Source organism: Fusarium graminearum, chromosome 3, assembly GCF_000240135.3.
Source record: "Fusarium graminearum PH-1 chromosome 3, whole genome shotgun sequence".
Classification (NCBI taxonomy): Eukaryota; Fungi; Ascomycota; class Sordariomycetes; order Hypocreales; family Nectriaceae; genus Fusarium; species Fusarium graminearum.
In genome coordinates, this window is record NC_026476.1 from 3127779 (window position 1) to 3149290 (window position 21512).

Sequence of the window (21512 nt, forward strand, 5' to 3'; positions counted from 1 at the left end):
TCTTTCTCTCTTCATCTTCTGTCTTTCAATTTTCTTCAAAGATCATAAACTAAACCAGACCGATGCAGTGGGGTTTCAGGCCCACGGCAACAGCCTGCCATTGCTCTTTAGGCGATTCTTAGCGGGTAGGCTAAAACCAAGCCCCAGAATAGTACCTAGAAAATAGACAGAAAAAACAAGGATGATGTACAGATGATGAGAGACGTTTGGGGAAGCCAACAAGGCACAAAAGCAATATGGGTCGGCAATGTTTTTGCTTGGCCGGGTGATAGATTCCGAACTCATCAGATCTCGATGCCAGAGGTACGTACTGACAGTGTCTCAATGCCTACTGATATGAAAGATGTTGGAAAAACTGTACGTGGTGTTGATGTTGATCAACGGGGAAGGACATTTACATCTGGTCAAAATGCCTCCTGTTGATGTCTATCTCCAATATCAACTGTAAGCTGCAGTTACCCCAAAACAATAATCAGGCGGCCTCTCAAATCGACACACCCTCTGTCGTCGATCATGCACTTCTACCTGATGCCAAAGTGCAACCTTGATCAGAACATCTACCCGGGAAATTTCCTCCAGTCTGTGCAACTCATCGAGATGTGAGATGCATAGGACCAAAGACAGGTACATAAACCTTGAATTTCTTCCCGGATCTACCTATTCACTACATTCCACAACTTTCTATCCCGGGGTATGCATCCATCATGATAGTCAACACCACAAACTCCTGTCAACCACACGCCAAGGCCACACCATCATGAGTTTTCTTCACTCCATCACAGTATCCAAGGTGATACAAAATGATTCGTCATAACCTCGATATCTCGAGCTTCCTCACGTACCCTGGTCAAAACTGGTGCACCGGCCCGTCTACCATCCACGCCGTCTTACACGGGCCGTTTCTACTTCCCGAGCGCGTCGCATGAAATCAAATTCATTTCCTTTGCTTCCCGAATACTCGCTTCAGGGTTAAGTAAAAGCCGCATGAACCACGCGATTGGAAGCTGTGCATGACGATAGCCGGGTTTGCTGTACGTGCCCGCGTTTGGATCGCGACATGCACCTTTGCCGCGCCGTCTTCAGTCGCCAACTGTAGAGCTGTTCACCAGCGACAACTTCTAAAATTTCTATCAAAGATCTTCAGGGGACCCTAGACTATTGATACTCTCATCGCTTTGAATGCACCCCGCAGGTTGACCGTGGTGGAGATACCTTGCCGCTTCAAGCTTTCAGGCAGTGTCTCGGGGCAATGGGCATGGAATGAAATGTGCCTGAACCAGGATCTTGTTTGGGGTAAAGAACATATCCGGCCCATATCACATGGGATATCTACGGCGACATCGAAAGCAGTAACAGGAATATCACTCATGAAATCATCACATGTGAATCACCAGACTGGATATTCCTCTGCATGCCTCTCCAACATGTCTTCTCCAACTTTCCATCCGAGCTCTTACGCTCTGTAACATCACACTCGTACAACATTCGGCCCCAGCAACAGGGTTTGTCGGCTTTCACCTGAGCCCACAGCCGGAGGACCGGGGCCCGCTACGGGACCGGACGGGTCATCTCAAACGGGACATGTTCGGCGATGAGAAGTATTTTCTCTTCTTGGCTTTGTGTGAGTGATTTATTGTAGTCTATAGATTAGAGGTTGATACAATCTCATGCTAGCAAATCTTCAATATTCCTCGCATACAATTTGTTTATGCTATGATCTTCAACCCCGATGCTTCCCGGAAACCATATCGTCCACTCACAATCAGCGGGGTAACCTCGTGGTGCTAATGGCAACTTGTAAGGGAGCTTCTAGAAAAGATACCTAGCAACTGCATGAGAGATGCAATGCCGGTCCGGTTGCCATAGAGGCTGGGCATTCAAGCCAGATTGGAATGCATGCATCCAAGCTTACAAAATGACTCGATAAAGAGACAATTCCAGACATTTCGACATGTGCACGGTTGGGCTTCGATGGAATTTCAGGCTCTCATGCAAAAAAAGATAAATTTAGCTCGACTTGGTGGTGATGCTACCCCACAACACCACTTTCTAGACATTTCCAGCGCATCGTGAGCTTCACCCAAACAGTTTCTGTTCCACGACCTTTCCCTCGTCTTCCTTGCACGTCTGTACTCGCCGTAAAATGCGGCATCACACAACTGCCGTGCCCCATCACTTCTACAAGCGAACCTATCAGCGTGACACTACCTAATGCGACACTTTCTGTAAACGTGCTGGCCGATTCAAAAGGTGTCGCGCTGATAGGTATAGAATAAATGGGGATTGGATGCAGATTGGAGCACAGCAGGTCCAGAAGCTTGAAACCAACTCCCGTGCATGCATGATCTGTTGCAAATCCCGCTTGACAGAAAAGCAGGGTGTTACTTCAAGTAGTATTGGGTGAGAATCGGAAGTTTCCCGGGCAATACCACCCATTCGAATATCCCTCTTCAACACCATATCCCCAGATAAGCATGCCTCACTGCGCCCCGACAAAACCCCATCAAGACACAAGCATACAGCACGTTTCAAATGCACAGCAGACGAATGCGCAGCAAACCAGTTGTGAATCACTTCAGGGGTATCTTGACTTTTCAGAGTAACAAACACCATTTTGGGGATTCTAATTTTGCCAGACCCGGACTGCCTTGTCCTTTCCACCACTGCCGACTCTCTTGCCGTCCGGCGCCCAATCCACTGCGTACACCTCATCCTGATGACCGGGCAGATCAACGGAGAGCTTGTGAGATGCCATTGACCACACCTTGAGTGTTGTATCTTTTGATGCTGTGACGAGTAGTCTGGAGTCTGCTGAAAAGGCGCACTGGTACACAGGAGCCACGTGGCCGCGGAGTGTGTTGATAAACTTGCCATCCCTATTGGAGTCAGTATGCGAATTGAATGGGTATCAGAAATCTTACCTGGCGTTCCAGAGTTTGGTGTGGTTGTCCCAGCCTGCACTGGCAATGAGAGTGCCATCAGGAGAAAACGTGACATGGTTCACCTGCTTCTGGTGACCCAGCATACGTGCGACAGGCTTGGTGCTCTGAGAAGGATCCCAGAGGTACATGGTGAAATCGTCACTGGCAGTGACCAAGCGCTCAGCGATTCTGCCCTGGAATCTGGCTGCCTTTTCGAATCTCTCCTTGGCCTTGGCTCGCTTTCCTTCCTCCGTCTCGGGCACTGGTGTGTGATCGTAGAATGCAGTCCTCAAGACGAAATCTGTTGAGAGGGCAAGATGATTCACCCAGTGAACGTGGGATGACAAAGTGTGTACCAAGGTTCCCTTCTCGGCGTTCCATACTCTGACTGTCTTGTCGTGACTTGCGCTGTAGATCAGACCTTCTCCTCCCCAGCGCACACAACTGACGCTGCTCTTGTGTCCGGACAGGACGTGCTCCGTCTTGCCAGAGTTGACAACCCATATTCGGACTGTTGCGTCCTTGCTAGCACTGGCAAGACGTGGTGTACCGTCTCTCCAGAGGTGATAAGGCTCCCAAACCACATTGGTAATCCATTTTGCGTGACCAGTCAAGGGGTTTCCAACAGCCTTTCCAGTGTCGGGGTTCCAAAGACGAACTGTCTTGTCGAAACTTCCAGTAGCGAGTCGCGCACCGTCGGGGGACCAAGCGACTGCTAGTACCCATCCAGTGTGACCCGAGAGAGTGTATTTAGGAGTTCCAGTCTCGGTATCCCATATCCGCGCCGTCTTGTCTCCAGATCCAGTTGCCAGTCGGCTGCTGTTTTTGGGGCTAAACTGCGCTGCGAGGATTGCTTCACCATGGCCAGGAATCTTGTGGGACATGCGCGTAACGGGCTGGACCTTGAAAACAGCCTGCGGCTCGGCGCTGAGGGTAACAGTCGTTTCGAAAGGGTTCTCGATGCCATGGTTGCGAAGGAGCTGAAGGAGATCGGTAGGGTATTGGTCAACGATGATGTCGCTGCCGGGAATGTGAATTCGGAATCGATACGGGAGGAATTCTTCTCTTTCCTGGATACAGTTAGTAACATCCTCAAATGCTTTGTCCCAGACATACCCTTGCAAGTAGCGTATTCAATAATAGCGAGAGATTCTTTTCTGAGGCGTCGGCTAGAGGAACTTCAATCACATCGGCCATCTGCTTGCCATCTCCATCAAGGAATCGAGCCTTGAAGGAGCCAGCAGGGCCAGCAGCGATCGCTGTAACATCTTGCTGAGTCTGCGTTCGTTCAAGAGTCTCTCTCTTCTGTCGTTTCGACGGAGGGGGTACAATTGTCGCCATCTTGAAATATCTGTGCAGTTACTTCACAGTCTGGAGAATTTCAGAGCGCCCGCGAGATAGTGGGGCAATTGGCAAAATCTTGAAATTTTTGGCGGTGAAGAGCTGCAGCCGCTATTGGGAGGGTGAAAGAATAAACGGCCAAGAATTGGGGTTGTAATGACATAAACTGATTGCGAATTTTGTCTCTAAGACGATAACCATTCCGATCCCTAGTCCGTCCTTTCTATCTTTAACAACTTTGGCCTAAACTCGCTTGTTTCTGCTGGAGCAAATCTGTTTCAACATTTAATACAATTCCTTACGCCATTTCCCTGTAAACGCCATACACCTCAGTTCATACTGCCACCATCTCTCGTCACATGCAAATCATCATTTGCTCTTTGGTCGTTTTCTCCTTGCTCCAGAAGCCACTTGATCGTTCTCCAATAGTCCCGAACAGTGTCATAGGCCTGCCTCGTCGGACAGAGCCAAGCAGACGCCTAATTCTGCCCTCCCTGTGATGGTCGTCCGCGCATCCTCTTAGGAGGTCCGGCATAGTGCTGAAATTGTGGCATATCCATAGTTGGTACAGGGATTGGTGTTTGCTGGGGATTCTGTGGAAGATACATTTGTGTCTGCATCATGACTTGAGCCTGTGCCTGTGCTTGCGCTTGTGCTTGCGCCTGTGCTTGCGCCTGAGCCTGAGCCTGAGCTTGAGCCTGGGCTTGGGCCTGAGAAGTCTGTTGCGGCAGCGGTTGCTGTTGAATGTGTTGCACATGCAATTGCTGCTGCTGCTGATTCTGCTCGACAACCTGCTGACGGCGTTGCCTAGCCCGCTGCTTTTGTGCTGAGCTTTGTCTCTTGGTTTCTTCAATCTGCCTGTGTCGCTTGTCTTGAGCTTCTTGACGTTTTTGTCTCTGCAAATCCTCATTCTGCACAGCGTAGATGGCGGCGATACGGAGCTGAAGTTGCGAGAGAATTCCAACCCTGTCAGGATGCGACATTTTACGGTATTCGCTCTTGAATTGATGAAAAGTATCGCCAGTCAAGCGGAGAACTGCGTTAGAGACACCTGCTACCTGGATTGCAGCTTGGGTTTCGACATCGGGTTGAGGACCATCATCTGCCCAAGATGTCAGAAGTGGCGTGCCAACTGCATCCAAACTCTGATCGCCATCCAGGTCATCAACAATATTTGTCTCGTCTTCGCTTGCGGGTTCGGGGGTTGGTGGTTCGGGTGTGCCTGGCTCGTGGTTGTGCTGATCGCAGGTAATCGTCAAAACCCATCCACCCATGGTCTTTCGATGGACGGCTTTGGCTTTCCATGGGCAATCAGTCTTTTTTGTAGTCGTTTTGTGTTTCGTAGCCATACAACGATACGGACGGCCGCCTCGATCACAGACAAGATCGCATCGGACTATATCGTTTCCTGGAATGTCTGCACCGCCCACTTTGCCTCGATGGGATCTGGCTTTAACAATCTTGTAACCATCCTTTTCCATCCGGTCGCTGAGATCCTTAAAAAGTTCTTCATAGCTGGGGAATATGCCCGAATGGGGCACAGATACCGCCTCGAGGATACCAAACATGATGAGTTCGACGCGATCAACGCGTTCGGAACTTGATGATTGGGGTGTGTGGATTTGGGTGTTGACCGGTGTCAGACCTGAGCCGCGCGTATTCCAACAGCGGGGAGGTGAGGAATTTCCGATTCGGGTAAAGGTCGGTAGTTCTTCCGTTGGTTCGTGTTAGTGAAGCCTCCATCCAGCCGAAGGGTATGTATCAAATCACTTCTGATTTGTATTAATGCTCTCGAGTAAATTTTCTTTGATAGACACCGAAGCGTAGGCGATGATTGAAGATTACCTCCTTTAGTGCGGTTATAGAGCGAGGAATGAGCGAGTAGCAAGTTCTTGCCCGGGTATGATGGCACCTTCCTCGACTTACAACTAACAAGATTCCAGGCAAGAGCGCACTATTACTTTCCGCATGCTGTAAATTAAGTCTCTTCCTAAAAATCTTCCATTCATCGGAACGAATATTGTAAACACAATCTTGCGATCACTTCATATCATCAACCCCTACCCTACAGCGAACACCCGATCGAAGTGAATGAGGCGTATGCATACAAAGGGCAACAATGTCCCATTCGATTCCGTCCAGAACGGACAGTCAAGCGTCAAGCTACCTCAGAAGCAGCAGTACTCGAAGGCCCGACACTTCTGCGACGAGTGGCTACCGTAGCCGAAGACCACATACAAGTCTCAGCGGCTATTCGGGCTATTCTCCCTCCGTCACAAACGTATCACGACCTTCTACCGCACGTCCTGGGTCTAGACCGGGTACATCTTCAGGAAGGAGATCACGTACCACGGCGGCCTCCTCAATCTTTGGACCTGTCGAAGCACAAGATATTGTGTGTGCACTGAGTGAAGCTCGCGGAGTCTCCCCAGTTGTAGGCGTGGCTTTTGTCAACGTTTCCATCGGTGAAGTTATTATCAGTCAGATTTGTGACAATAGAGCATATGTCAAGTCAATTCACCAGATCCAATTGTCCTCCCCCAGCCGTATTGTCTTCATGTCAACGGTCTGCCCCCCAAACAATCCTAGCACCCTCTTTTCACTGGTACAGAACCTCACTTCTGACGCTCAAATCGATGCATTTGAGCGTTCTGCGTGGTCTGAAACGGAAGGACTGGAGTATATCCAGAACCTGGCCTTCAAAGACGACATTGAGCCGTTAAAGGTTGCTACGCAAGGAAAATTCTACGCCATCAGTTCGTTTGCAGCAGTAAGTGGATAGCCCAGACATAATTCAGGCACTGATCGGCTCTAGGCTATGAAGTACATTCATCAAAAGTTCTCGATCAACTTTGTGCCGCACTCACTTCGCATTCAGTACCGACCTTCTGAGGATACCATGATGATTGACATTTCAGCAATCCAATCTCTAGAGATCATGCAGAATCTTCGCAACTCCAAGTCCAAGGACTCGCTATTTGGCTTGCTGAACCACACATCAACTCCGATGGGCTCTAGATTACTTCGAAGTAATATCCTTCAGCCACCGACTGATGCTGAGAGAGTTGTTGTCACTCGCTATGATGCGCTTGAGGAGTTGACAACTAATGAAGAAATGTTTCTAGAGATCCGGAAGGGTATGACTATAAGCGAGTGTAGAATACCGCTGACATGAATAGCGCTTAAGATGTTCCATGACATAGAGAAGCTCCTGACCAAGGTAGGTTAATGGGTATACTCAAGACTTATACTAAAAGTAACAGTTGATCATTGTGCACACAAACGCAAACGTCCAAAAGGTTGAAGAACAAATCAACCAAGTCTTGATGGTCAAAAGCTTCCTCGAAGCTATTCCCGAACTCTACACAGCGCTAGGGCCGGCCACATGCGATCTACTTACCAAGATCCGTGGACGTTGCTGCCCCGAGATCACAGGCCCTATTCTTGACAAGATCCGGCAAACCATCGAGGCAGATGTCACTTACATGAAGTCTGCACTGGATCTCCGCAATCAGAGAACCTTTGCCGTCAAAGCAGGTATCAATGGCATGCTTGATGTTGCGCGTCAGACTTACAAGGAGCTCACCGAAGAGATTCATTTACACATAGATGCATTGAATGGTATGTTCTGTGCTATTTCCTGGTCTAGACTAACGATAAACAGGAACTCACAAACTTAATGCCACTCTGAGATATGACAACGGTCGAAAGTATTGGCTGAGCTTTCAAGCAGCCGACTTTGATGATCGGCCCATACCGGATATCTTGATCAACGTAGTGCGAAAGAAGGACAAAATTGAATGTCAAACTCTTGACTTGGTCAAACTGAACCTGAGGCTCTCCGACACCTCGAATGAAGTGGTAATTCGTAGCGACAGTGTTGTACAGGATTTACTCAGGGAACTCCGAGACAATGCACCACATCTCTTTCAAGTCTGCGAATCAGTTGCCCTCATTGACATGATCTCATCCTTTGCGCAGCTCGCCACTACGCGAGATTATGTGAGGCCCGACATCAGCAGCACGCTGGCATTGAAAGCGGCAAGACATCCTGTTCTTGACAAGGTCAGTGAGAACCTCAGGCTGAAGACACTAGCTGACGGCTTAGAATATGAATGGCAAGTTTGTACCCAATGACTACTATTCCACAGAGCAATATTGCTTCCACATTGTGACGGGATGCAATATGGCTGGAAAGAGTACATACATTCGGGCAGTCGCATTGCTTCAGATCATGGCACAAATTGGTTCCTTTGTTCCTGCAGAATATGCTGCTTTTTCCATCATTCACAGCATCTTTGCTCGTGTCTCTCTCAGCGACAATATTGAGAGTAACCTTTCCACATTTTCTGTCGAAATGCGTGAGATGGCTTTCATTCTGAGAAACATTGACAACAAGAGCCTAGCAATCATCGACGAATTGGGCAGAGCTACGAGTAACAGAGATGGACTGGCAATTGCGATTGCCATGTCAGAAGCCTTGATTGAAAGCAGGGCATCCGTCTGGTTTGCAACTCACTTTATTGACCTCACAAAGGTTCTTGCGGATCGTCCGGGCGTCCTCAATCTATACCTTGCTGCCACCAGTTCTACGACGGCGGAGGGCATCCCTCACATCACCATGCTTTACAAGGCCACTTCGGGTGCTATCAGAGGTGAAGAGCACTACGGCATCAATCTGGCTAGAGCGATTGGACTGCCCCAAACATTCATCGACAAAGCAGAAGGGGTGGTAGAAGATCTTCGAAAGAAACGAGAAGCGAGCAAACGCAGCTCGGAATCATCCAGACTGGTGGCTAGGCGAAAGCTAATTCTCAATTTACAAGATGCCTTGAGACAAGCCAAAGATTTAGGAAGTGAAGAAGCTCTTTCGGGGTATCTGACTCGATTACAGGAAGAGTTTGTTGCACGCATGGAGGAGGTGGACAGCATGTAGTGGGTATAGCGGAACTTCTGACATGATTCTCTATTTGATGACCTGGGACTATACACCAGGGCGCTTGTAATCTAATTCGCGAACACGCTTCCACACTTCTCTTACAGTTCGTTCTTGTGTCTGGCGTGCGGTTTCTGTTTCCGAGGGACCTGCAGGGCTGACAACGTTAGTAGGATCCGATGATTGATTGAAGTCACTTACCGTATTGCCAGGTATAATCGACCGCCGAGATGCGCTCTTGCTATTTCGGCAGTTTCTGGATCGTTGGGAGGATTGGCAGTTGTAACAAGACCACCAGCTTCTTCGAGAATGGCGAAACCAGCAGCGACGTCCCTGTTGGCGTTAGCATTGAGTCTCAGATCAACGTTGAGACGTACCATTCCCAGCAGCCACCTTCCCACCAGATATCTAAAGAGCCCATTGCGACATATGCAAGATCCAAGGTTGCGCTATATCAGTCAGTAAGGTGCTGGGATATATGAGTAGCAACATACCTTCCCAAGCTTCGCACACCATGAACCATCCCACCCTTGCCTCCTCGTCCATTCCTCTCTGAAGCTAAGTTGACAAAAGACTCGATCTTTCGCGACAAGTTACCGTCTGGGATGTCTCGACGGTCTTTGCCCCATTCACATGAGAATGTGCAAGCGCTAGGAGCATTTGCGGGCATGGGAGGGATTGGGTTTCGAATCAATGGCAGCCTTTGAGTCTCATTCAACCATGCGCCTTGGCCTGTGCATGACGAGAAGAATTGGCGAAGGAAAGGCGCATTGATGACACCAATAACCGGGACACCTTTAACGACGAAAGCGATGGATACACAAAACATAGGAAAGAGATGTGTAAAGTTGACGGTACCGTCAAGGGGATCGACTACCCATGTTGGCTTGTCGTCGACGAGGTAAGTTCGTGATGCGCCAGTAGAGTATGACTCCTCTCCCAGGAATCTAATCAAGGTCAATGGATGCGATAACGAAATCAACAGCAAGCTTACCCGTGTTCGGGGTATTTACTGGCGACAGTTGTACGAATGAAGTTTTCGACATCTAACACACTTAGCCATGACCCAAAATCAGAAACACGAACTAACCGTTGTCAGTCTTGGTTACCAGGTCTACCGAGTTCTCCTTCTCGACATATGATACGGTAGTGGAGGAAGTGCCATGACCATCGATGCGGCGCTGGGCTGCAGCCATGAGCATATCTCCCGCATCCTTGCCCAATTGGACGGCAAAAGCATAAATCTCGCTCAACTGTTGGCTATCCATGTTTACGGTATCGTTTTTCCAGAAACAACAAAAGGATAAAAGTCAAGTCTGCGATGGAGCTGTTTTGTTCAAAAAGAGCCGCGTCGAACCGTCCCCAGATCTTTCCGCACTACGGATTGCGTGCGCTGCGGGGAAGCATGAAGCTGTCAGATCGATGGTCATGATCAGTGGAGACTAGGGATGAAGCTTTAACCGGGTTGCGGGGTGGCTTGGGGTACCTTTTGCGGGTGCTGTTGATGGTCAGGACGACGGAATTATACTTTTGCGGGGAATAGTTCATAAGATGGTGATTGCGAGTTGAATTGGATGAGCAGAAACACCATCCATCACTTCATCATGTCTCGTCGTCTCCTCCTCCTTAACGGCCCCAACCTCAATCTCTTGGGCACCAGGGAACCTCACCTTTATGGATCAACAACTCTGAAAGACGTCGAAAACGATGCGATCAACCAAGCATCAGGTCTCTCAGCCACAATCGAGACTTTCCAGGCCAACTCGGAGGGTGCGATAGTGGATCGCATTCACGAAGCGCGCGGAAACATTGATGCCATCATCATTAACGCGGGCGCATACACGCATACGAGCGTCGCCATTCGAGATGCTCTAGTCGGAGTGGACATTCCGTTTGTTGAAGTTCACGTCACCAACGTCCACGCCAGAGAGAAGTTTAGACATCACAGTTATTTGTGCGACAAGGCGGAGGCAGTCATTTGCGGGTTGGGTGTTTTTGGGTACACGGCTGCGATTGAGTACGCAGCAAAGCATCTGAAGTTGAGAACAAAGTTATAAATATATGATCAAATTTAAACATCGCTATGGTATTACGCTAGAACATGATGGGTATTACAGATTTGCTTGCAATCTTGGCTGAACTTGATCAGAAGTTCGCAGTCCGATATCAATCTTCATCTTCTCAAATGACTCGGCAGCTCTTTTGGCAGTCTCTTCCGGAACAATCTTGTCTGTGTCGAGGAATCGTCTGTTGAACACTTCGAAACTCAACCAACCCTCAAATCCAAGGCCCTGGACAATAGCTCGGAGGAGCTGCTTGCTTGGGAGGTACGCACCATACGAACTCTCGCCATAAAAGAGTCTGGCATTGCGCGACCAGCTCATGCGCGACGGTTGCTCTGCGTTGTAGAAGGGGTGGCTCTCGTTCAATGGCGAATTGAGCTTCTCGCCATCAGCCACCTGCAGAAGAAACACCCTCGAGACGTCAACTTCTGTCAGGAGTTTCTTGATGGAATCTTGTGTTACTTGGTCGCAATCGCTCGTCTTTCCAGACTCGGTAGCTGGATCAGCATAGATTCGTCCAAGGATGTTATAAGTGTCGAGACACATTCCAAAGTTGGACCTGTCAACTCGCTGCACCATCTCCCAAGACTCCTCCCACAGGGACAGCCTGGTTCCCCAGCACAAAGCCTCAAAAGCGAACCTCACTACAGGCTGCTGCTGCAATCCCATCTCGGCAGCACGAGTAAAGTCGGATGTGAGAACATTGATGTCGTCAGTTGTCTGTTCTGCGGGAAGGAAACTACTGGGAAACAAGATCAAATCCGTGTCGAGGGCGTGAACGAGGTCAAACCAGTGCCTCAACTCGTCAAACTGCTTCTCTTGTGCGTCTCTATCGACAAGCCCACCAAAGTGCATAAAGGGCTGGAGACAGATGATGTCGAGGGAACGGTCTTGGCAGAGATCATGGATTGTTCGGGCGGCAATGACTTGGTTGGCGTGAGTGGCGCCGCCGGGGAGGGACTTTGAGAGGTCGACTAGGTCTTCGTAAAAGACTTCTATGCCTTGGAAGCCGTATTTTGCGGCCATGTCGAGTTTATGGGGGAGGGAGTGGCCTGCGAAGCAACGGCCTAGGGACATTGTGCATATGCTTGGTTTGTGAGCCATGTTGATGGTTGTAATGTGATGTGATGGTATTGTTGGTGATGGACTCTGGATGTGAGATGACTTGATATGAACTTGTATAGATTTGATGAACTGATAAAGATGACGATGTGGCACTACATATAAATAAAAACCGGACATTCCCTTTCTCATATAACAAGTCCACGATAAGAAGAATCATTCATCCAATGTGACCCGTCTGATGAGTGCGCATCTTTTCCGTGCTATCTGTGTCTGTTTTGGTCGTCATAACCCGCCACAAGGCGGCGACAACCGCTAAAGATGGTACAATACGTTTTTCCAGAACATTTCCCATGTTTACCAGGCAAAGCTTGGCTCGACTTACATCATGGGGTTCGTGATGGTGGTGTAAGCTTACCCGGGATAGAGATGGGTAAGTCTTTAACCGGACCCAAGATTCGGCAAGACAATGCCTGCTAGAGGATGTAACCCCACGATGGGGAAAGAGTTAGTGGAGGTTAGTGGATATTCGGAGGAAAAACCCTCGATTTGATGGTTCTTCCTTTTATCTTTTCTCTCACTGGATAGTTTTGATAGAGAGTACTTTAGACGTTGATGACCCAGGTCAATTGAGTGTTCTATCATATCATATCATATCATATTATTTCTCATATTGTCTTATCATCTTTTATTTACATCAAAATGTCTGTCCAACAAATAACATCTTCTCCCACTGGAGACTCACTCCAAACCAGCCAAGTCTCACAGCTTGAGCGACATGGATACTTGTTTGGCAAGAAACTAACAGCCTCGCTGTCGCCTTTTCTTCACGATGTTATCTACAAAGCTCTTGGTTACAACTGGGGTCAAGTTCGTCTTGACTCTGCGGATATTGATGGCTTCTTGCAACTTGCGCAACACCCTGACTTTTACGGTACGTCTTTTACTCACCAATCCATGGGCTCTTACTAACTCACTTATAGGCGCTTCAGTGACTATGCCCAACAAGGTTGCCATCATCCCTTATCTGGATGAACTCACAGAAGAATGCCGCGACGTCGGCGCCTGCAACACTCTTTACCTCCGTGAAAGAGACGGCCGTCGCATCTTTTGTGGCGCCAACACAGACGTCATTGGCATCAGAGACTCTTTCTACCAAAACATTGAGAGTCCCGATGTCGTCTTCCACAACAAGCCCGCTCTCGTTGTCGGCGGTGGCGGCGCAGCCCGAAGCGCAATCTACGCTCTGCGCAAGAAGATGCAGGCAACAACCATTTACCTCGTCAACCGAGATGAGGCAGAGGTAGAAGCCGTCATCGCCGATTGTGTATCCCGCGGGTACGGCGAAGGCTTGCTACACGTCAAGACCGTCGCACAAGCCTCATCCCTGGAAGCACCCGGCGCTATCGTCGCATGCGTACCAGACTTTGAGCCCGTGACAGAAGAAGAGATTATGGCTCGCGCTGTCACAGAAGCCTTCCTCGACAAGCCCCAAAAGGGCGCCATCCTTGAAATGTGCTACAACCCCACACCTTTCACAAAGCTGGGCGCTATAGCTGAGGACAAGGGATGGAAGGTAATCCTGGGTACTGAGGCGTTGATATACCAGGGACTCGAGCAGGACAAGTACTGGACGGGCAAGACGTTGGAGGAGATGCCGATTGAAAAGGTGCATATTGCTATTGCCGAAAAGGTTGCTCAGAGGGCTGAGGCAAAGTTGTGATTGAACTGGGATTGCATCGGGAGGTCAGCGTGCATTGCTTTTATAGATTTGAATACAAGAATAAGTCTCAAGATGATGTTTATCGTGCCCTATTGTCCTCTGGTCTTGAGCTCCAAACTAACCATGAGGGTCATGGTGGTGATGATCATTTGGGGTTCGGCTTGAGAGTGATTTCACCGAAAGGCTTCAATACTATGATTAATAATTACTAATGTCACTCACTCAAGCTGAAGCAATTGAATTCTAGCTTTATAATCATCAAGCTCCAAGTTGTCTTTTCCGATCTGTTCGGATAGATAATGGGATGGTTTGTTGCAATCCCTAATAAAGAAACAGACACTTCGCTATGAATTCAATCCCAAGGACCAACATGACCAATTCGATCTATGGCCATCATGTAAGCTAACAGAAAACCCCAAAATATTACATTCTATGCCCGAGAACCGTAGATCAAAATCAACCCCGGCCAAGGATTCTTCGGCAACTAAATTAATTTGCCGAACAAATACGCTACTTATATCACAACTTCCTCTTGTCGTCATGGTTGACATCCTCCATCAACTCCATCACAATGGCATCCTCAATATCTTCGCCAGAAATGGCTCAAATCACAGACCTTGACTCACCAGCGGAAACCCAGCGAACAATAAGACGTATCAATGCTGCGTACGACTGGACAGGCCCCGACGATCCAGATAATCCAAGAAACTTCTCATTGCTCACCAAAACTCTGAGTATTGCTTGCATCACATCTCTGGCATGGGCGTCTTGTTTTGCCGGAGCGATATACGCACCCGCTCAAGCATCTGTCGGTCAAGAATTTCATCAAGGACGCTTAGCTTCTGTCATGCCCCTGTCGCTGTACAACCTCGGCATGGCTTGCGGACCACTTGTTGGTGCGCCTCTATCAGAAACATATGGCCGAAAGACAGTCTATGTTGCTACGACACCAATATTCCTTGCATTTCTTCTTGCGTCGGGCTTCACAAGAGATATCGTCAGTTTATCCATCTGTCGCTTTTTCGCTGGCATGTTTGCTTCACCAAATGTGAATAACACGTCTGCTACAATCATGGATTACTGCGAGCCAAGATATCGCGGTGCGAGTCTGGGAATCTACTATTCTATTCCATCCCTTGGTGCAGCTGTTGGTCCGCTAATCGGAGGCTTTGTCGAGAGGCAGCTTGGATGGCGGTGGACACAGTGGATTGCTGTGATAGTCACTTGTGCGCTATACATCCCTGTCTTGTTCACAAAAGAGACGTACAAGAAAGTTGTTCTCAAACGAAGATCCATCAGGATGGGTATGGGAGACAGTTCGTCTCAACAAACGTCTGTCTCTAGAACTATTCGACACTTTTTTACAGTCCTCATCCTTCGACCGCTCCATATGCTGTTTACTGAACCAATAGTCACCCTGGTCAGTTTGTACAATGGGTTCATCTTTGGACTTTTGTACACATTCATCATATCTGTTCCTTGGATCTTCAGACACTACTACAATTTTAGCAAAACAGGCGAATCACTCTCATATCTGGGTATTACTCTTGGTACGCTATTCGCTTGCGCCCCATTTGTCTTTATCGATTTTTCATACTATCAAAAACGTCTCATCCGATGGAATCAAACACATGACGAACCTCTACCCCCAGAAAATCGTCTGATCTCCTCCATGATTGGAAGTTTTCTGCTTCCCGCCAGTCTCCTTATAGCAGGTTGGACAGCTGAATACCAAGTTCATTGGATTCTCCCTATACTCTTTCAGGGACTCACCATGCTGGCATGTCTTTTGATTTACGCTGGTGTGAATCTATTCATGTTGGATGCGTATGGCCCGTTGTATGGTGCTTCGGCGTCTGGAGCCATGATGTTGAGTCGATACTCTCTAAGCTTTGCGTTTCCAATGTTTGCATTGCAAATGTTTCAAAAGCTTGGGGCGGGTTGGGCAACAACTCTCTTGGCTGGCTTTACGTTGTTGATGGCGCCTATACCGTGGTGCTTTTTTGTATACGGGGAAAGAATTCGAGCGAGGAGCAGATATGAGTCAAGTTTGTAGGAGAAGTATTGAGGAAAACAGACTTAAATTGTTGTAAAATCAATAGTTTTAAAAATTGAAATGAATTGTTGCAACCTTCAGTTCCATATCCACCGACACCCTCACTGGTTGCTCTCTTTCCAACCAGCGTATTTACGATAGATATCCTTCCTAATAACATCCTTCAAGTCTGTAGCTGTTTTAGTAATCTCATCGTCCAGAGGTAGAGCAGCACAAATGGCCCCAACAGCACAAATATCATTCTTCCGATCAATAAACCACAACAATGTCAAACCCCCTCCCCAGCTCATTGTATGAGCACCATACCACCCATCAATATCCTCAAGCGTCAAAGCACCGCCAAGGCCATGTCCAAGTTTGGTATTCTCATCAATTCCAACTCTGAAGAAAGGACCCATCGGGGTCGCGAGCATGGCTTGGTGACCAGCGGCTGATTCGGGGTTGAGATGGTTCTGAAACATGTCGTCTACAGTTTCAGGCTTGAGGAGTTTTCCATCGTTTGAGAGGAGAGATTGGAGGATTTTGATATAGTCTGTAGCAGACATTGCCAGACCATGTCCACCGAAACATCCGCTTGAGCGAATATTGATAGAAGCTCCTTGACCCATGACAGCAAGACCCAGACCTTGGGGGTCATCAGGATTGAGATCGACATAGCGCTCTCTCAAGTCTTCTCTGGTAACAGGATGGAACTGAAAATCATTGCTACAACCAAGAGGTTTCAAGATACGTTCATGAAAACGCTTCTCGAGTGTATCTCCAGTTAGACGCTCAACAATTCGACCAGCCCAGTCAAGACTAGACCCGTACATCCAGCCAGCCCCAGGCTGATGGCAGAGCGGGTAGATGAATGTGTCTTCGACATTCTTTTTACCTTCATCCTTTGGTTTGTATTTGGCACTCCACTTTCCAATAGACGGGTTGAGAAAGTCGTACGTCGTACCAGCGCTATGCGTAAGCAGCATCTCAAGTGTGATTTTCTGAGCTGCATCGTCCAATAATGGCTCGTCATTTTCAGACCATCCTGTCAGAACTTTCTTTTCGGCCAGCTCTGGAGCCACGGTTGACAAGTCTTCTTTGAGAGTAAGAAGACCTTCTTCAACGCACTGCAGAGCAGCAATACTAGTTGGAAGTTTTGAAGCTGAAGCGAAACACAAAATATCGTCTAATTTCTGAGGATGTTTTTCACCCGATAGAAGAGTACGTTGACCAAGAGCAGTGTTGTAGGAAAAGTCTCCTCTGGAATTGGTAGCGCAGATGACAGCTCCGTTGATTTTACCAGAGTCGATGGCTGCTTGAATTGACTGTTCTATGGTTCTTGACATTGTGAAAGAATATTGATTGGATGTTGAATAGAAGTTCTTGAGTTTAGACGAGAGATATTGGTGTGAAGTGAAGAATCTCTGTCGTGAAAGCATGCTTACATGAGGCAATATTTATTATATCAAGTCAAGTAAGACACCTCAATATTCCTCCGAGGTCTGTCACGTGTAGCATAGCACCACGGGTGATTTAAGCCAATTAGAACCCTGAGTTTCCGAGCAGACAAATGAGCTTCAACATGGTGATTGAAGCTATTCGGCCGGTGAGTCAACATTGGGATCAACAGACCCATATCGCAATGAACTGGTTGATTGATAGTAATAAATTATAAATATTATTCTTCATAAATGCTAACACGCTAAATGCACTCATCCAATCTATCATCGCATCGTAATCTAAGCCGCACCCTCAATCTGCTCAGCCTTGGCCTTTTCCTCCCGCATGTCAACACCGTCAGCGTTGTGTCGGAACTCTTCCTCTTGCAATCTCAAATCCTCCATGACAATCTTGTTGGCCTTCCAGATAGGCTTGGTCGCAAACAGCTTGTCCATAGCCTCCAGAGGCACACCCTTGGTCTCGGGAATGCAGAAAAAGACAAAGAAGATGGAGAGGATCATGAGAGAGGCGAAAAAGATGTAAACACCAAAGCCCCAAGCTCGGAACATTTGCTCAGTGAAGCGGGCAATGATAAAGTTCCAGAACCAGTTGTTGGCAGCGGCGTTGGCCTGACCCAGAGATCGAGTGTTTTGGTCAAACATCTCAGAGTTGAGAACCCAAGGTGTGCCGTTCCATGATGGGGTGTAGAAAGCAGTGTAGAGGTAGAAGAAGAACACAGCTGCGATACCACCAGAGGAGAGAGAAACATCTTGTCCACTAGCAAGCTTGGCCTCGGTGTTGGCGATCTTGATGTATGCACCAATAAAGTACATGGAGAATGCACCACCAGCAGCACCAATCATGAGGAGGTTTCGTCGACCCATGTGGTCAATAAGAACCATGAGCCAGACAAAGGTCAAAGTAGTCTTGACAACACCAAAGATACCCGTGGTGAGGAAGCTGGTGTTTGTTCCGGTAATGCCGATCGATTTGAAGACGGTAGGGCTGTAGTAGTTGATGGCGTTGATTCCGGAGCCTAGATATGTTAGTCATTGAAAAATGATACGAGTATCTGTAGGATGCTTACCATTTTGGAACACAAATAGGAGACCACCGAGGAGGAAGCGCCACTGAACCTTACGGTTCTTGAGAGCAGCGAATGGCTTCCAGAAACCGGCACCAACAGCACTGTGGTATCGGTCGATCTCGGCGTCGATAAAGTTAATCTCCTCAACAATGTAAACATCGTCTTGGCTTAGATTTCGCATCCAGCAAAGGTTCTTGATAGCCTGCTCACGCTTGCCCTTGGAGAACAACCATCGAGGCGACTCGGGAATAAAGACAGCGCCGACCATAAGAAGACCAGCAGGGATGAGCTGAACAGCAAAGGGAATGAGCCAGACATTCTCGTTTTGGCCAGGGGAGTAAGGGAGATGCTGGTTGATTCCGTAGTTGATCCAGAAACCGACAAGACCACCAGCCTGCCAGCCGAGTTCGTAGAGACCGACAAGGCGACCACGAATAGCAGGTGGCGCCAGCTCAGAGATGTAAATTGGTGTCATGTTGGAGCATCCGCCGACACCGATACCGGCCAAGACACGACCGCCGATAATAAGACCGAGACCCCGGTCACCATTGGCACCCAACATCATACCGGCTCCGACCATGAAGACGGCAGAGAATATGATAAGAGACCATCGACGACCGAGAAAGTAACTGCTGACGTAGGCGAAAAGGGAACCGAAAAAGGCACCGGCTTGGTAGACAGAAACAATGTTCTGCTTGGTCAGAGCCAAAGCAGCAGGATCGTAGCTCTCAAAGTTGAACTCTTGAACAAACGAGGGCAAAGCCAGGGTGGTTCCGATAAAAGCAGAATCATAACCAATCGTACAAGCAGCCATTGACGCAATGGCGGCGCATGCGTAGACGCGCCAGTTGTAGACGGCCTTTGGCGTAGGCCGATCCTCCTTGAGAGTCAAGATACCCATGACTGTAACGGTTCAGGGAACTTTGCAATTAAGGTTGGAAAGAAAGTTGTGGGTGAACTGGAGAATCGAAAAGGAATGCCCCAGGACCGGTGGGGAGGAAAGATTTATACCAATTCAACATGGCCCCGACCCATACCCATCCCCCTAGTCTTCTCCAAAAGTTAGCGGGTTCTGGACCGGGGTGATGGAATCTCTCGAGTCAATCCAACAACCAGGAGGATTACGTCTCCAGCTAGAGAAGCAGTCTGGGGTTTGCGGGGTTGGATCTGCGGGGGAAGAATACGCTTCCGTGACATGTGTCTGCGATCTGAGATTGCTTTGGTCTGTTGGGGTAAGAAAACAGCGCGGTTCTGGTATCTCGTGTGCCGGTAGCCGTGTCTCTGGATAAAGAATTATCCTTTGTCTGGGGTCTCCGCATTGTTACCATCCACATGGTCACGAACCTAATCCTGTTTCGTTAGTCAACGGCGATGATCCTGTTATTCTGAATATTTATCCCTGCCATTTGTCTTGACGCGGTGAGATTTTGCTCTGCTTTCGGTTTGCCGATATAAAAAGAGGATCAAGGGAGGGTCTATGCCTAAACAGTTGGTCGAACACTCCCGCATAATAGATTATCACTGCCAAGTCCTCGTGAGAAGAGATAAGGAAGTTTCTGTGCATGCAAGTGCAGTGGGTGGTCTTGGTCTCAATGATTGATAACCCAAAACTTGTGGTGCCCTGTAACCAATTACAAACATGTGCTTGTTAATTTTGGCTATGCTTCCAGATGCTCGGGCACATGTCAGCGAGCAGCGTGTCACTCCATAGATCGGACAGCGAGATAATGTGACCTAGGAAATATCCAAGAGAATTCGGTAACAGCTTCCACATCTAGCCTATGCTTCGGTTATCCAGGTGCAGCCCTGATGATCGTGATTCAAGCCTGTATGAATAATTCGAGACGTGATGATATTGTATTGGACCTGTTCTGTATTCCTAGCCAAGAATTTTGTTTTAGTTGTTGACTTTTGTAAATGGTGGCGTCAGTCCTGCGTGTAACTTGCAGCTCTGACTTTACGTGAATGTTGCAGAAACCACATGTTTTGTTCGAGAAACGTAGCTGACACCATGCTACTCCATCGCGTAGAACCAACAGGTCCTTGGCTTGACCCGTTGAACACTCGGTGTAATGTAATCCGCCGAGATGAATGTCTTGATAAGTCACAGCTTATGAAGCTTGTATGCGTTGGACAAGTTGTCATTAAGGAATCTGCAATGTGGCAGAAGATAATTAAATTCATTAAATCATGGACCAAAGTCGCCTTGAAACATCTCTCCTAAATCGCATCCTGGCGCAAAGCCCAAATTTGTCATAAACTGCGAGTCCACATCGATACCGTCCGCACAGTCTATAGATCCAAGTTCATCCAGTATGGCGTCGTAGTCCAACAGCTGGCTTGGCATATTCGAATCATGGGGTAAAGACCCTATCTGACCATTGAGGTGAGATGTTTGCAGGGTATGAAATGTAAGGTTGGGTGTAAGTGTGTATAATGATTGCGAGTTTGGACTTTGGTCTTGATAACGTTGTCGGTCGAATGGCAATGCTTGCTCTTTTTGCCTCTGCTGCATCCGACCAAGCTCGTGTTCCAGTTCCCCAGATGTGATAGGGGCTGGGTGGGTAACGTGTTGGGTCGGATGAGTGGCGGCTGATAACTCATCCATGAACGACGGGCTTACCACTGGGTGACTGGCGGGATCCACCGTGCTTGGCGTGTCCTGGTTGTTTTTAGATGTGCCAGGTCCTTGCCCCTTTGCCATCCAAGTACCTGTGAGTGCTTGCATCGTGGAATTCCACTTGCCAAGGTCGTCGTCTTGCAAACGCGCTGCATGGCCGTGCTGCTGGACTATCTGCATCAGAATGTTTACGAGTGGAGGTGTTCCGCCAAGTCCAAAGTTTTCCACGCATGATTCGACAACCTCCACAAAGTTGGACAAGAGGGATGGTCGATGACCAGGCA

At 48.2% G+C, this 21512-nt stretch overlaps 10 protein-coding genes across 10 annotated transcripts; 4 read left to right on the top strand and 6 right to left on the bottom strand.

Annotated features, from left to right (window-relative positions):
• Positions 1-2576: 2576 nt before the first annotated feature.
• Positions 2577-4275, bottom strand: FGSG_05698 (WD repeat protein). The gene is made up of 3 exons (XM_011325972.1): positions 4038-4275; positions 2922-3991; positions 2577-2876 (listed from the first exon to the last, which is right to left on the bottom strand). Exons 1-3 carry the CDS (start codon positions 4260-4262, stop codon positions 2624-2626), a joined length of 1548 nt encoding a protein of 515 aa, XP_011324274.1. The 5' UTR covers positions 4263-4275; the 3' UTR covers positions 2577-2623.
• A 209-nt stretch (positions 4276-4484) lies between these two features.
• FGSG_05699 (uncharacterized protein) lies at positions 4485-5830 on the bottom strand (the record flags this gene model as incomplete). Its single annotated transcript, XM_011325973.1, has 1 exon — positions 4485-5830. The coding sequence occupies one exon, from the start codon at positions 5828-5830 to the stop codon at positions 4742-4744; it is 1089 nt and encodes a 362-aa protein (XP_011324275.1). The 3' UTR covers positions 4485-4741.
• A 551-nt stretch (positions 5831-6381) lies between these two features.
• Positions 6382-9198, top strand: FGSG_05700 (uncharacterized protein; the record flags this gene model as incomplete). Its single annotated transcript, XM_011325974.1, has 6 exons — positions 6382-7032; positions 7078-7399; positions 7442-7482; positions 7526-7883; positions 7927-8327; positions 8386-9198. The coding sequence occupies 6 exons, from the start codon at positions 6382-6384 to the stop codon at positions 9196-9198; spliced, it is 2586 nt and encodes an 861-aa protein (XP_011324276.1).
• Positions 9199-9395: 197 nt separating this feature from the next.
• On the bottom strand, positions 9396-10466 carry FGSG_05701 (qutG protein; the record flags this gene model as incomplete). Its single annotated transcript, XM_011325975.1, has 5 exons — positions 9396-9531; positions 9576-9647; positions 9693-10145; positions 10193-10244; positions 10289-10466. The coding sequence occupies 5 exons, from the start codon at positions 10464-10466 to the stop codon at positions 9396-9398; spliced, it is 891 nt and encodes a 296-aa protein (XP_011324277.1).
• A 336-nt stretch (positions 10467-10802) lies between these two features.
• Positions 10803-11255, top strand: FGSG_05702 (catabolic 3-dehydroquinase; the record flags this gene model as incomplete). The annotated part of the gene is made up of 1 exon (XM_011325976.1): positions 10803-11255. One exon carries the CDS (start codon positions 10803-10805, stop codon positions 11253-11255), a length of 453 nt encoding a protein of 150 aa, XP_011324278.1.
• Positions 11256-11309: 54 nt separating this feature from the next.
• FGSG_05703 (3-dehydroshikimate dehydratase) lies at positions 11310-12365 on the bottom strand (the record flags this gene model as incomplete). The annotated part of the gene is made up of 1 exon (XM_011325977.1): positions 11310-12365. The coding sequence occupies one exon, from the start codon at positions 12363-12365 to the stop codon at positions 11310-11312; it is 1056 nt and encodes a 351-aa protein (XP_011324279.1).
• A 660-nt stretch (positions 12366-13025) lies between these two features.
• Positions 13026-14046, top strand: FGSG_05704 (quinate dehydrogenase; the record flags this gene model as incomplete). The annotated part of the gene is made up of 2 exons (XM_011325978.1): positions 13026-13257; positions 13307-14046. 2 exons carry the CDS (start codon positions 13026-13028, stop codon positions 14044-14046), a joined length of 972 nt encoding a protein of 323 aa, XP_011324280.1.
• Positions 14047-14617: 571 nt separating this feature from the next.
• On the top strand, positions 14618-16102 carry FGSG_05705 (uncharacterized protein; the record flags this gene model as incomplete). Its single annotated transcript, XM_011325979.1, has 1 exon — positions 14618-16102. The coding sequence occupies one exon, from the start codon at positions 14618-14620 to the stop codon at positions 16100-16102; it is 1485 nt and encodes a 494-aa protein (XP_011324281.1).
• Positions 16103-16203: 101 nt separating this feature from the next.
• On the bottom strand, positions 16204-17427 carry FGSG_05706 (uncharacterized protein; the record flags this gene model as incomplete). Its single annotated transcript, XM_011325980.1, has 1 exon — positions 16204-17427. One exon carries the CDS (start codon positions 17425-17427, stop codon positions 16204-16206), a length of 1224 nt encoding a protein of 407 aa, XP_011324282.1.
• A 393-nt stretch (positions 17428-17820) lies between these two features.
• On the bottom strand, positions 17821-19509 carry FGSG_05707 (quinate permease; the record flags this gene model as incomplete). The annotated part of the gene is made up of 2 exons (XM_011325981.1): positions 17821-18557; positions 18609-19509. The coding sequence occupies 2 exons, from the start codon at positions 19507-19509 to the stop codon at positions 17821-17823; spliced, it is 1638 nt and encodes a 545-aa protein (XP_011324283.1).
• Between the last annotated feature and the right edge of the window lie 2003 nt (positions 19510-21512).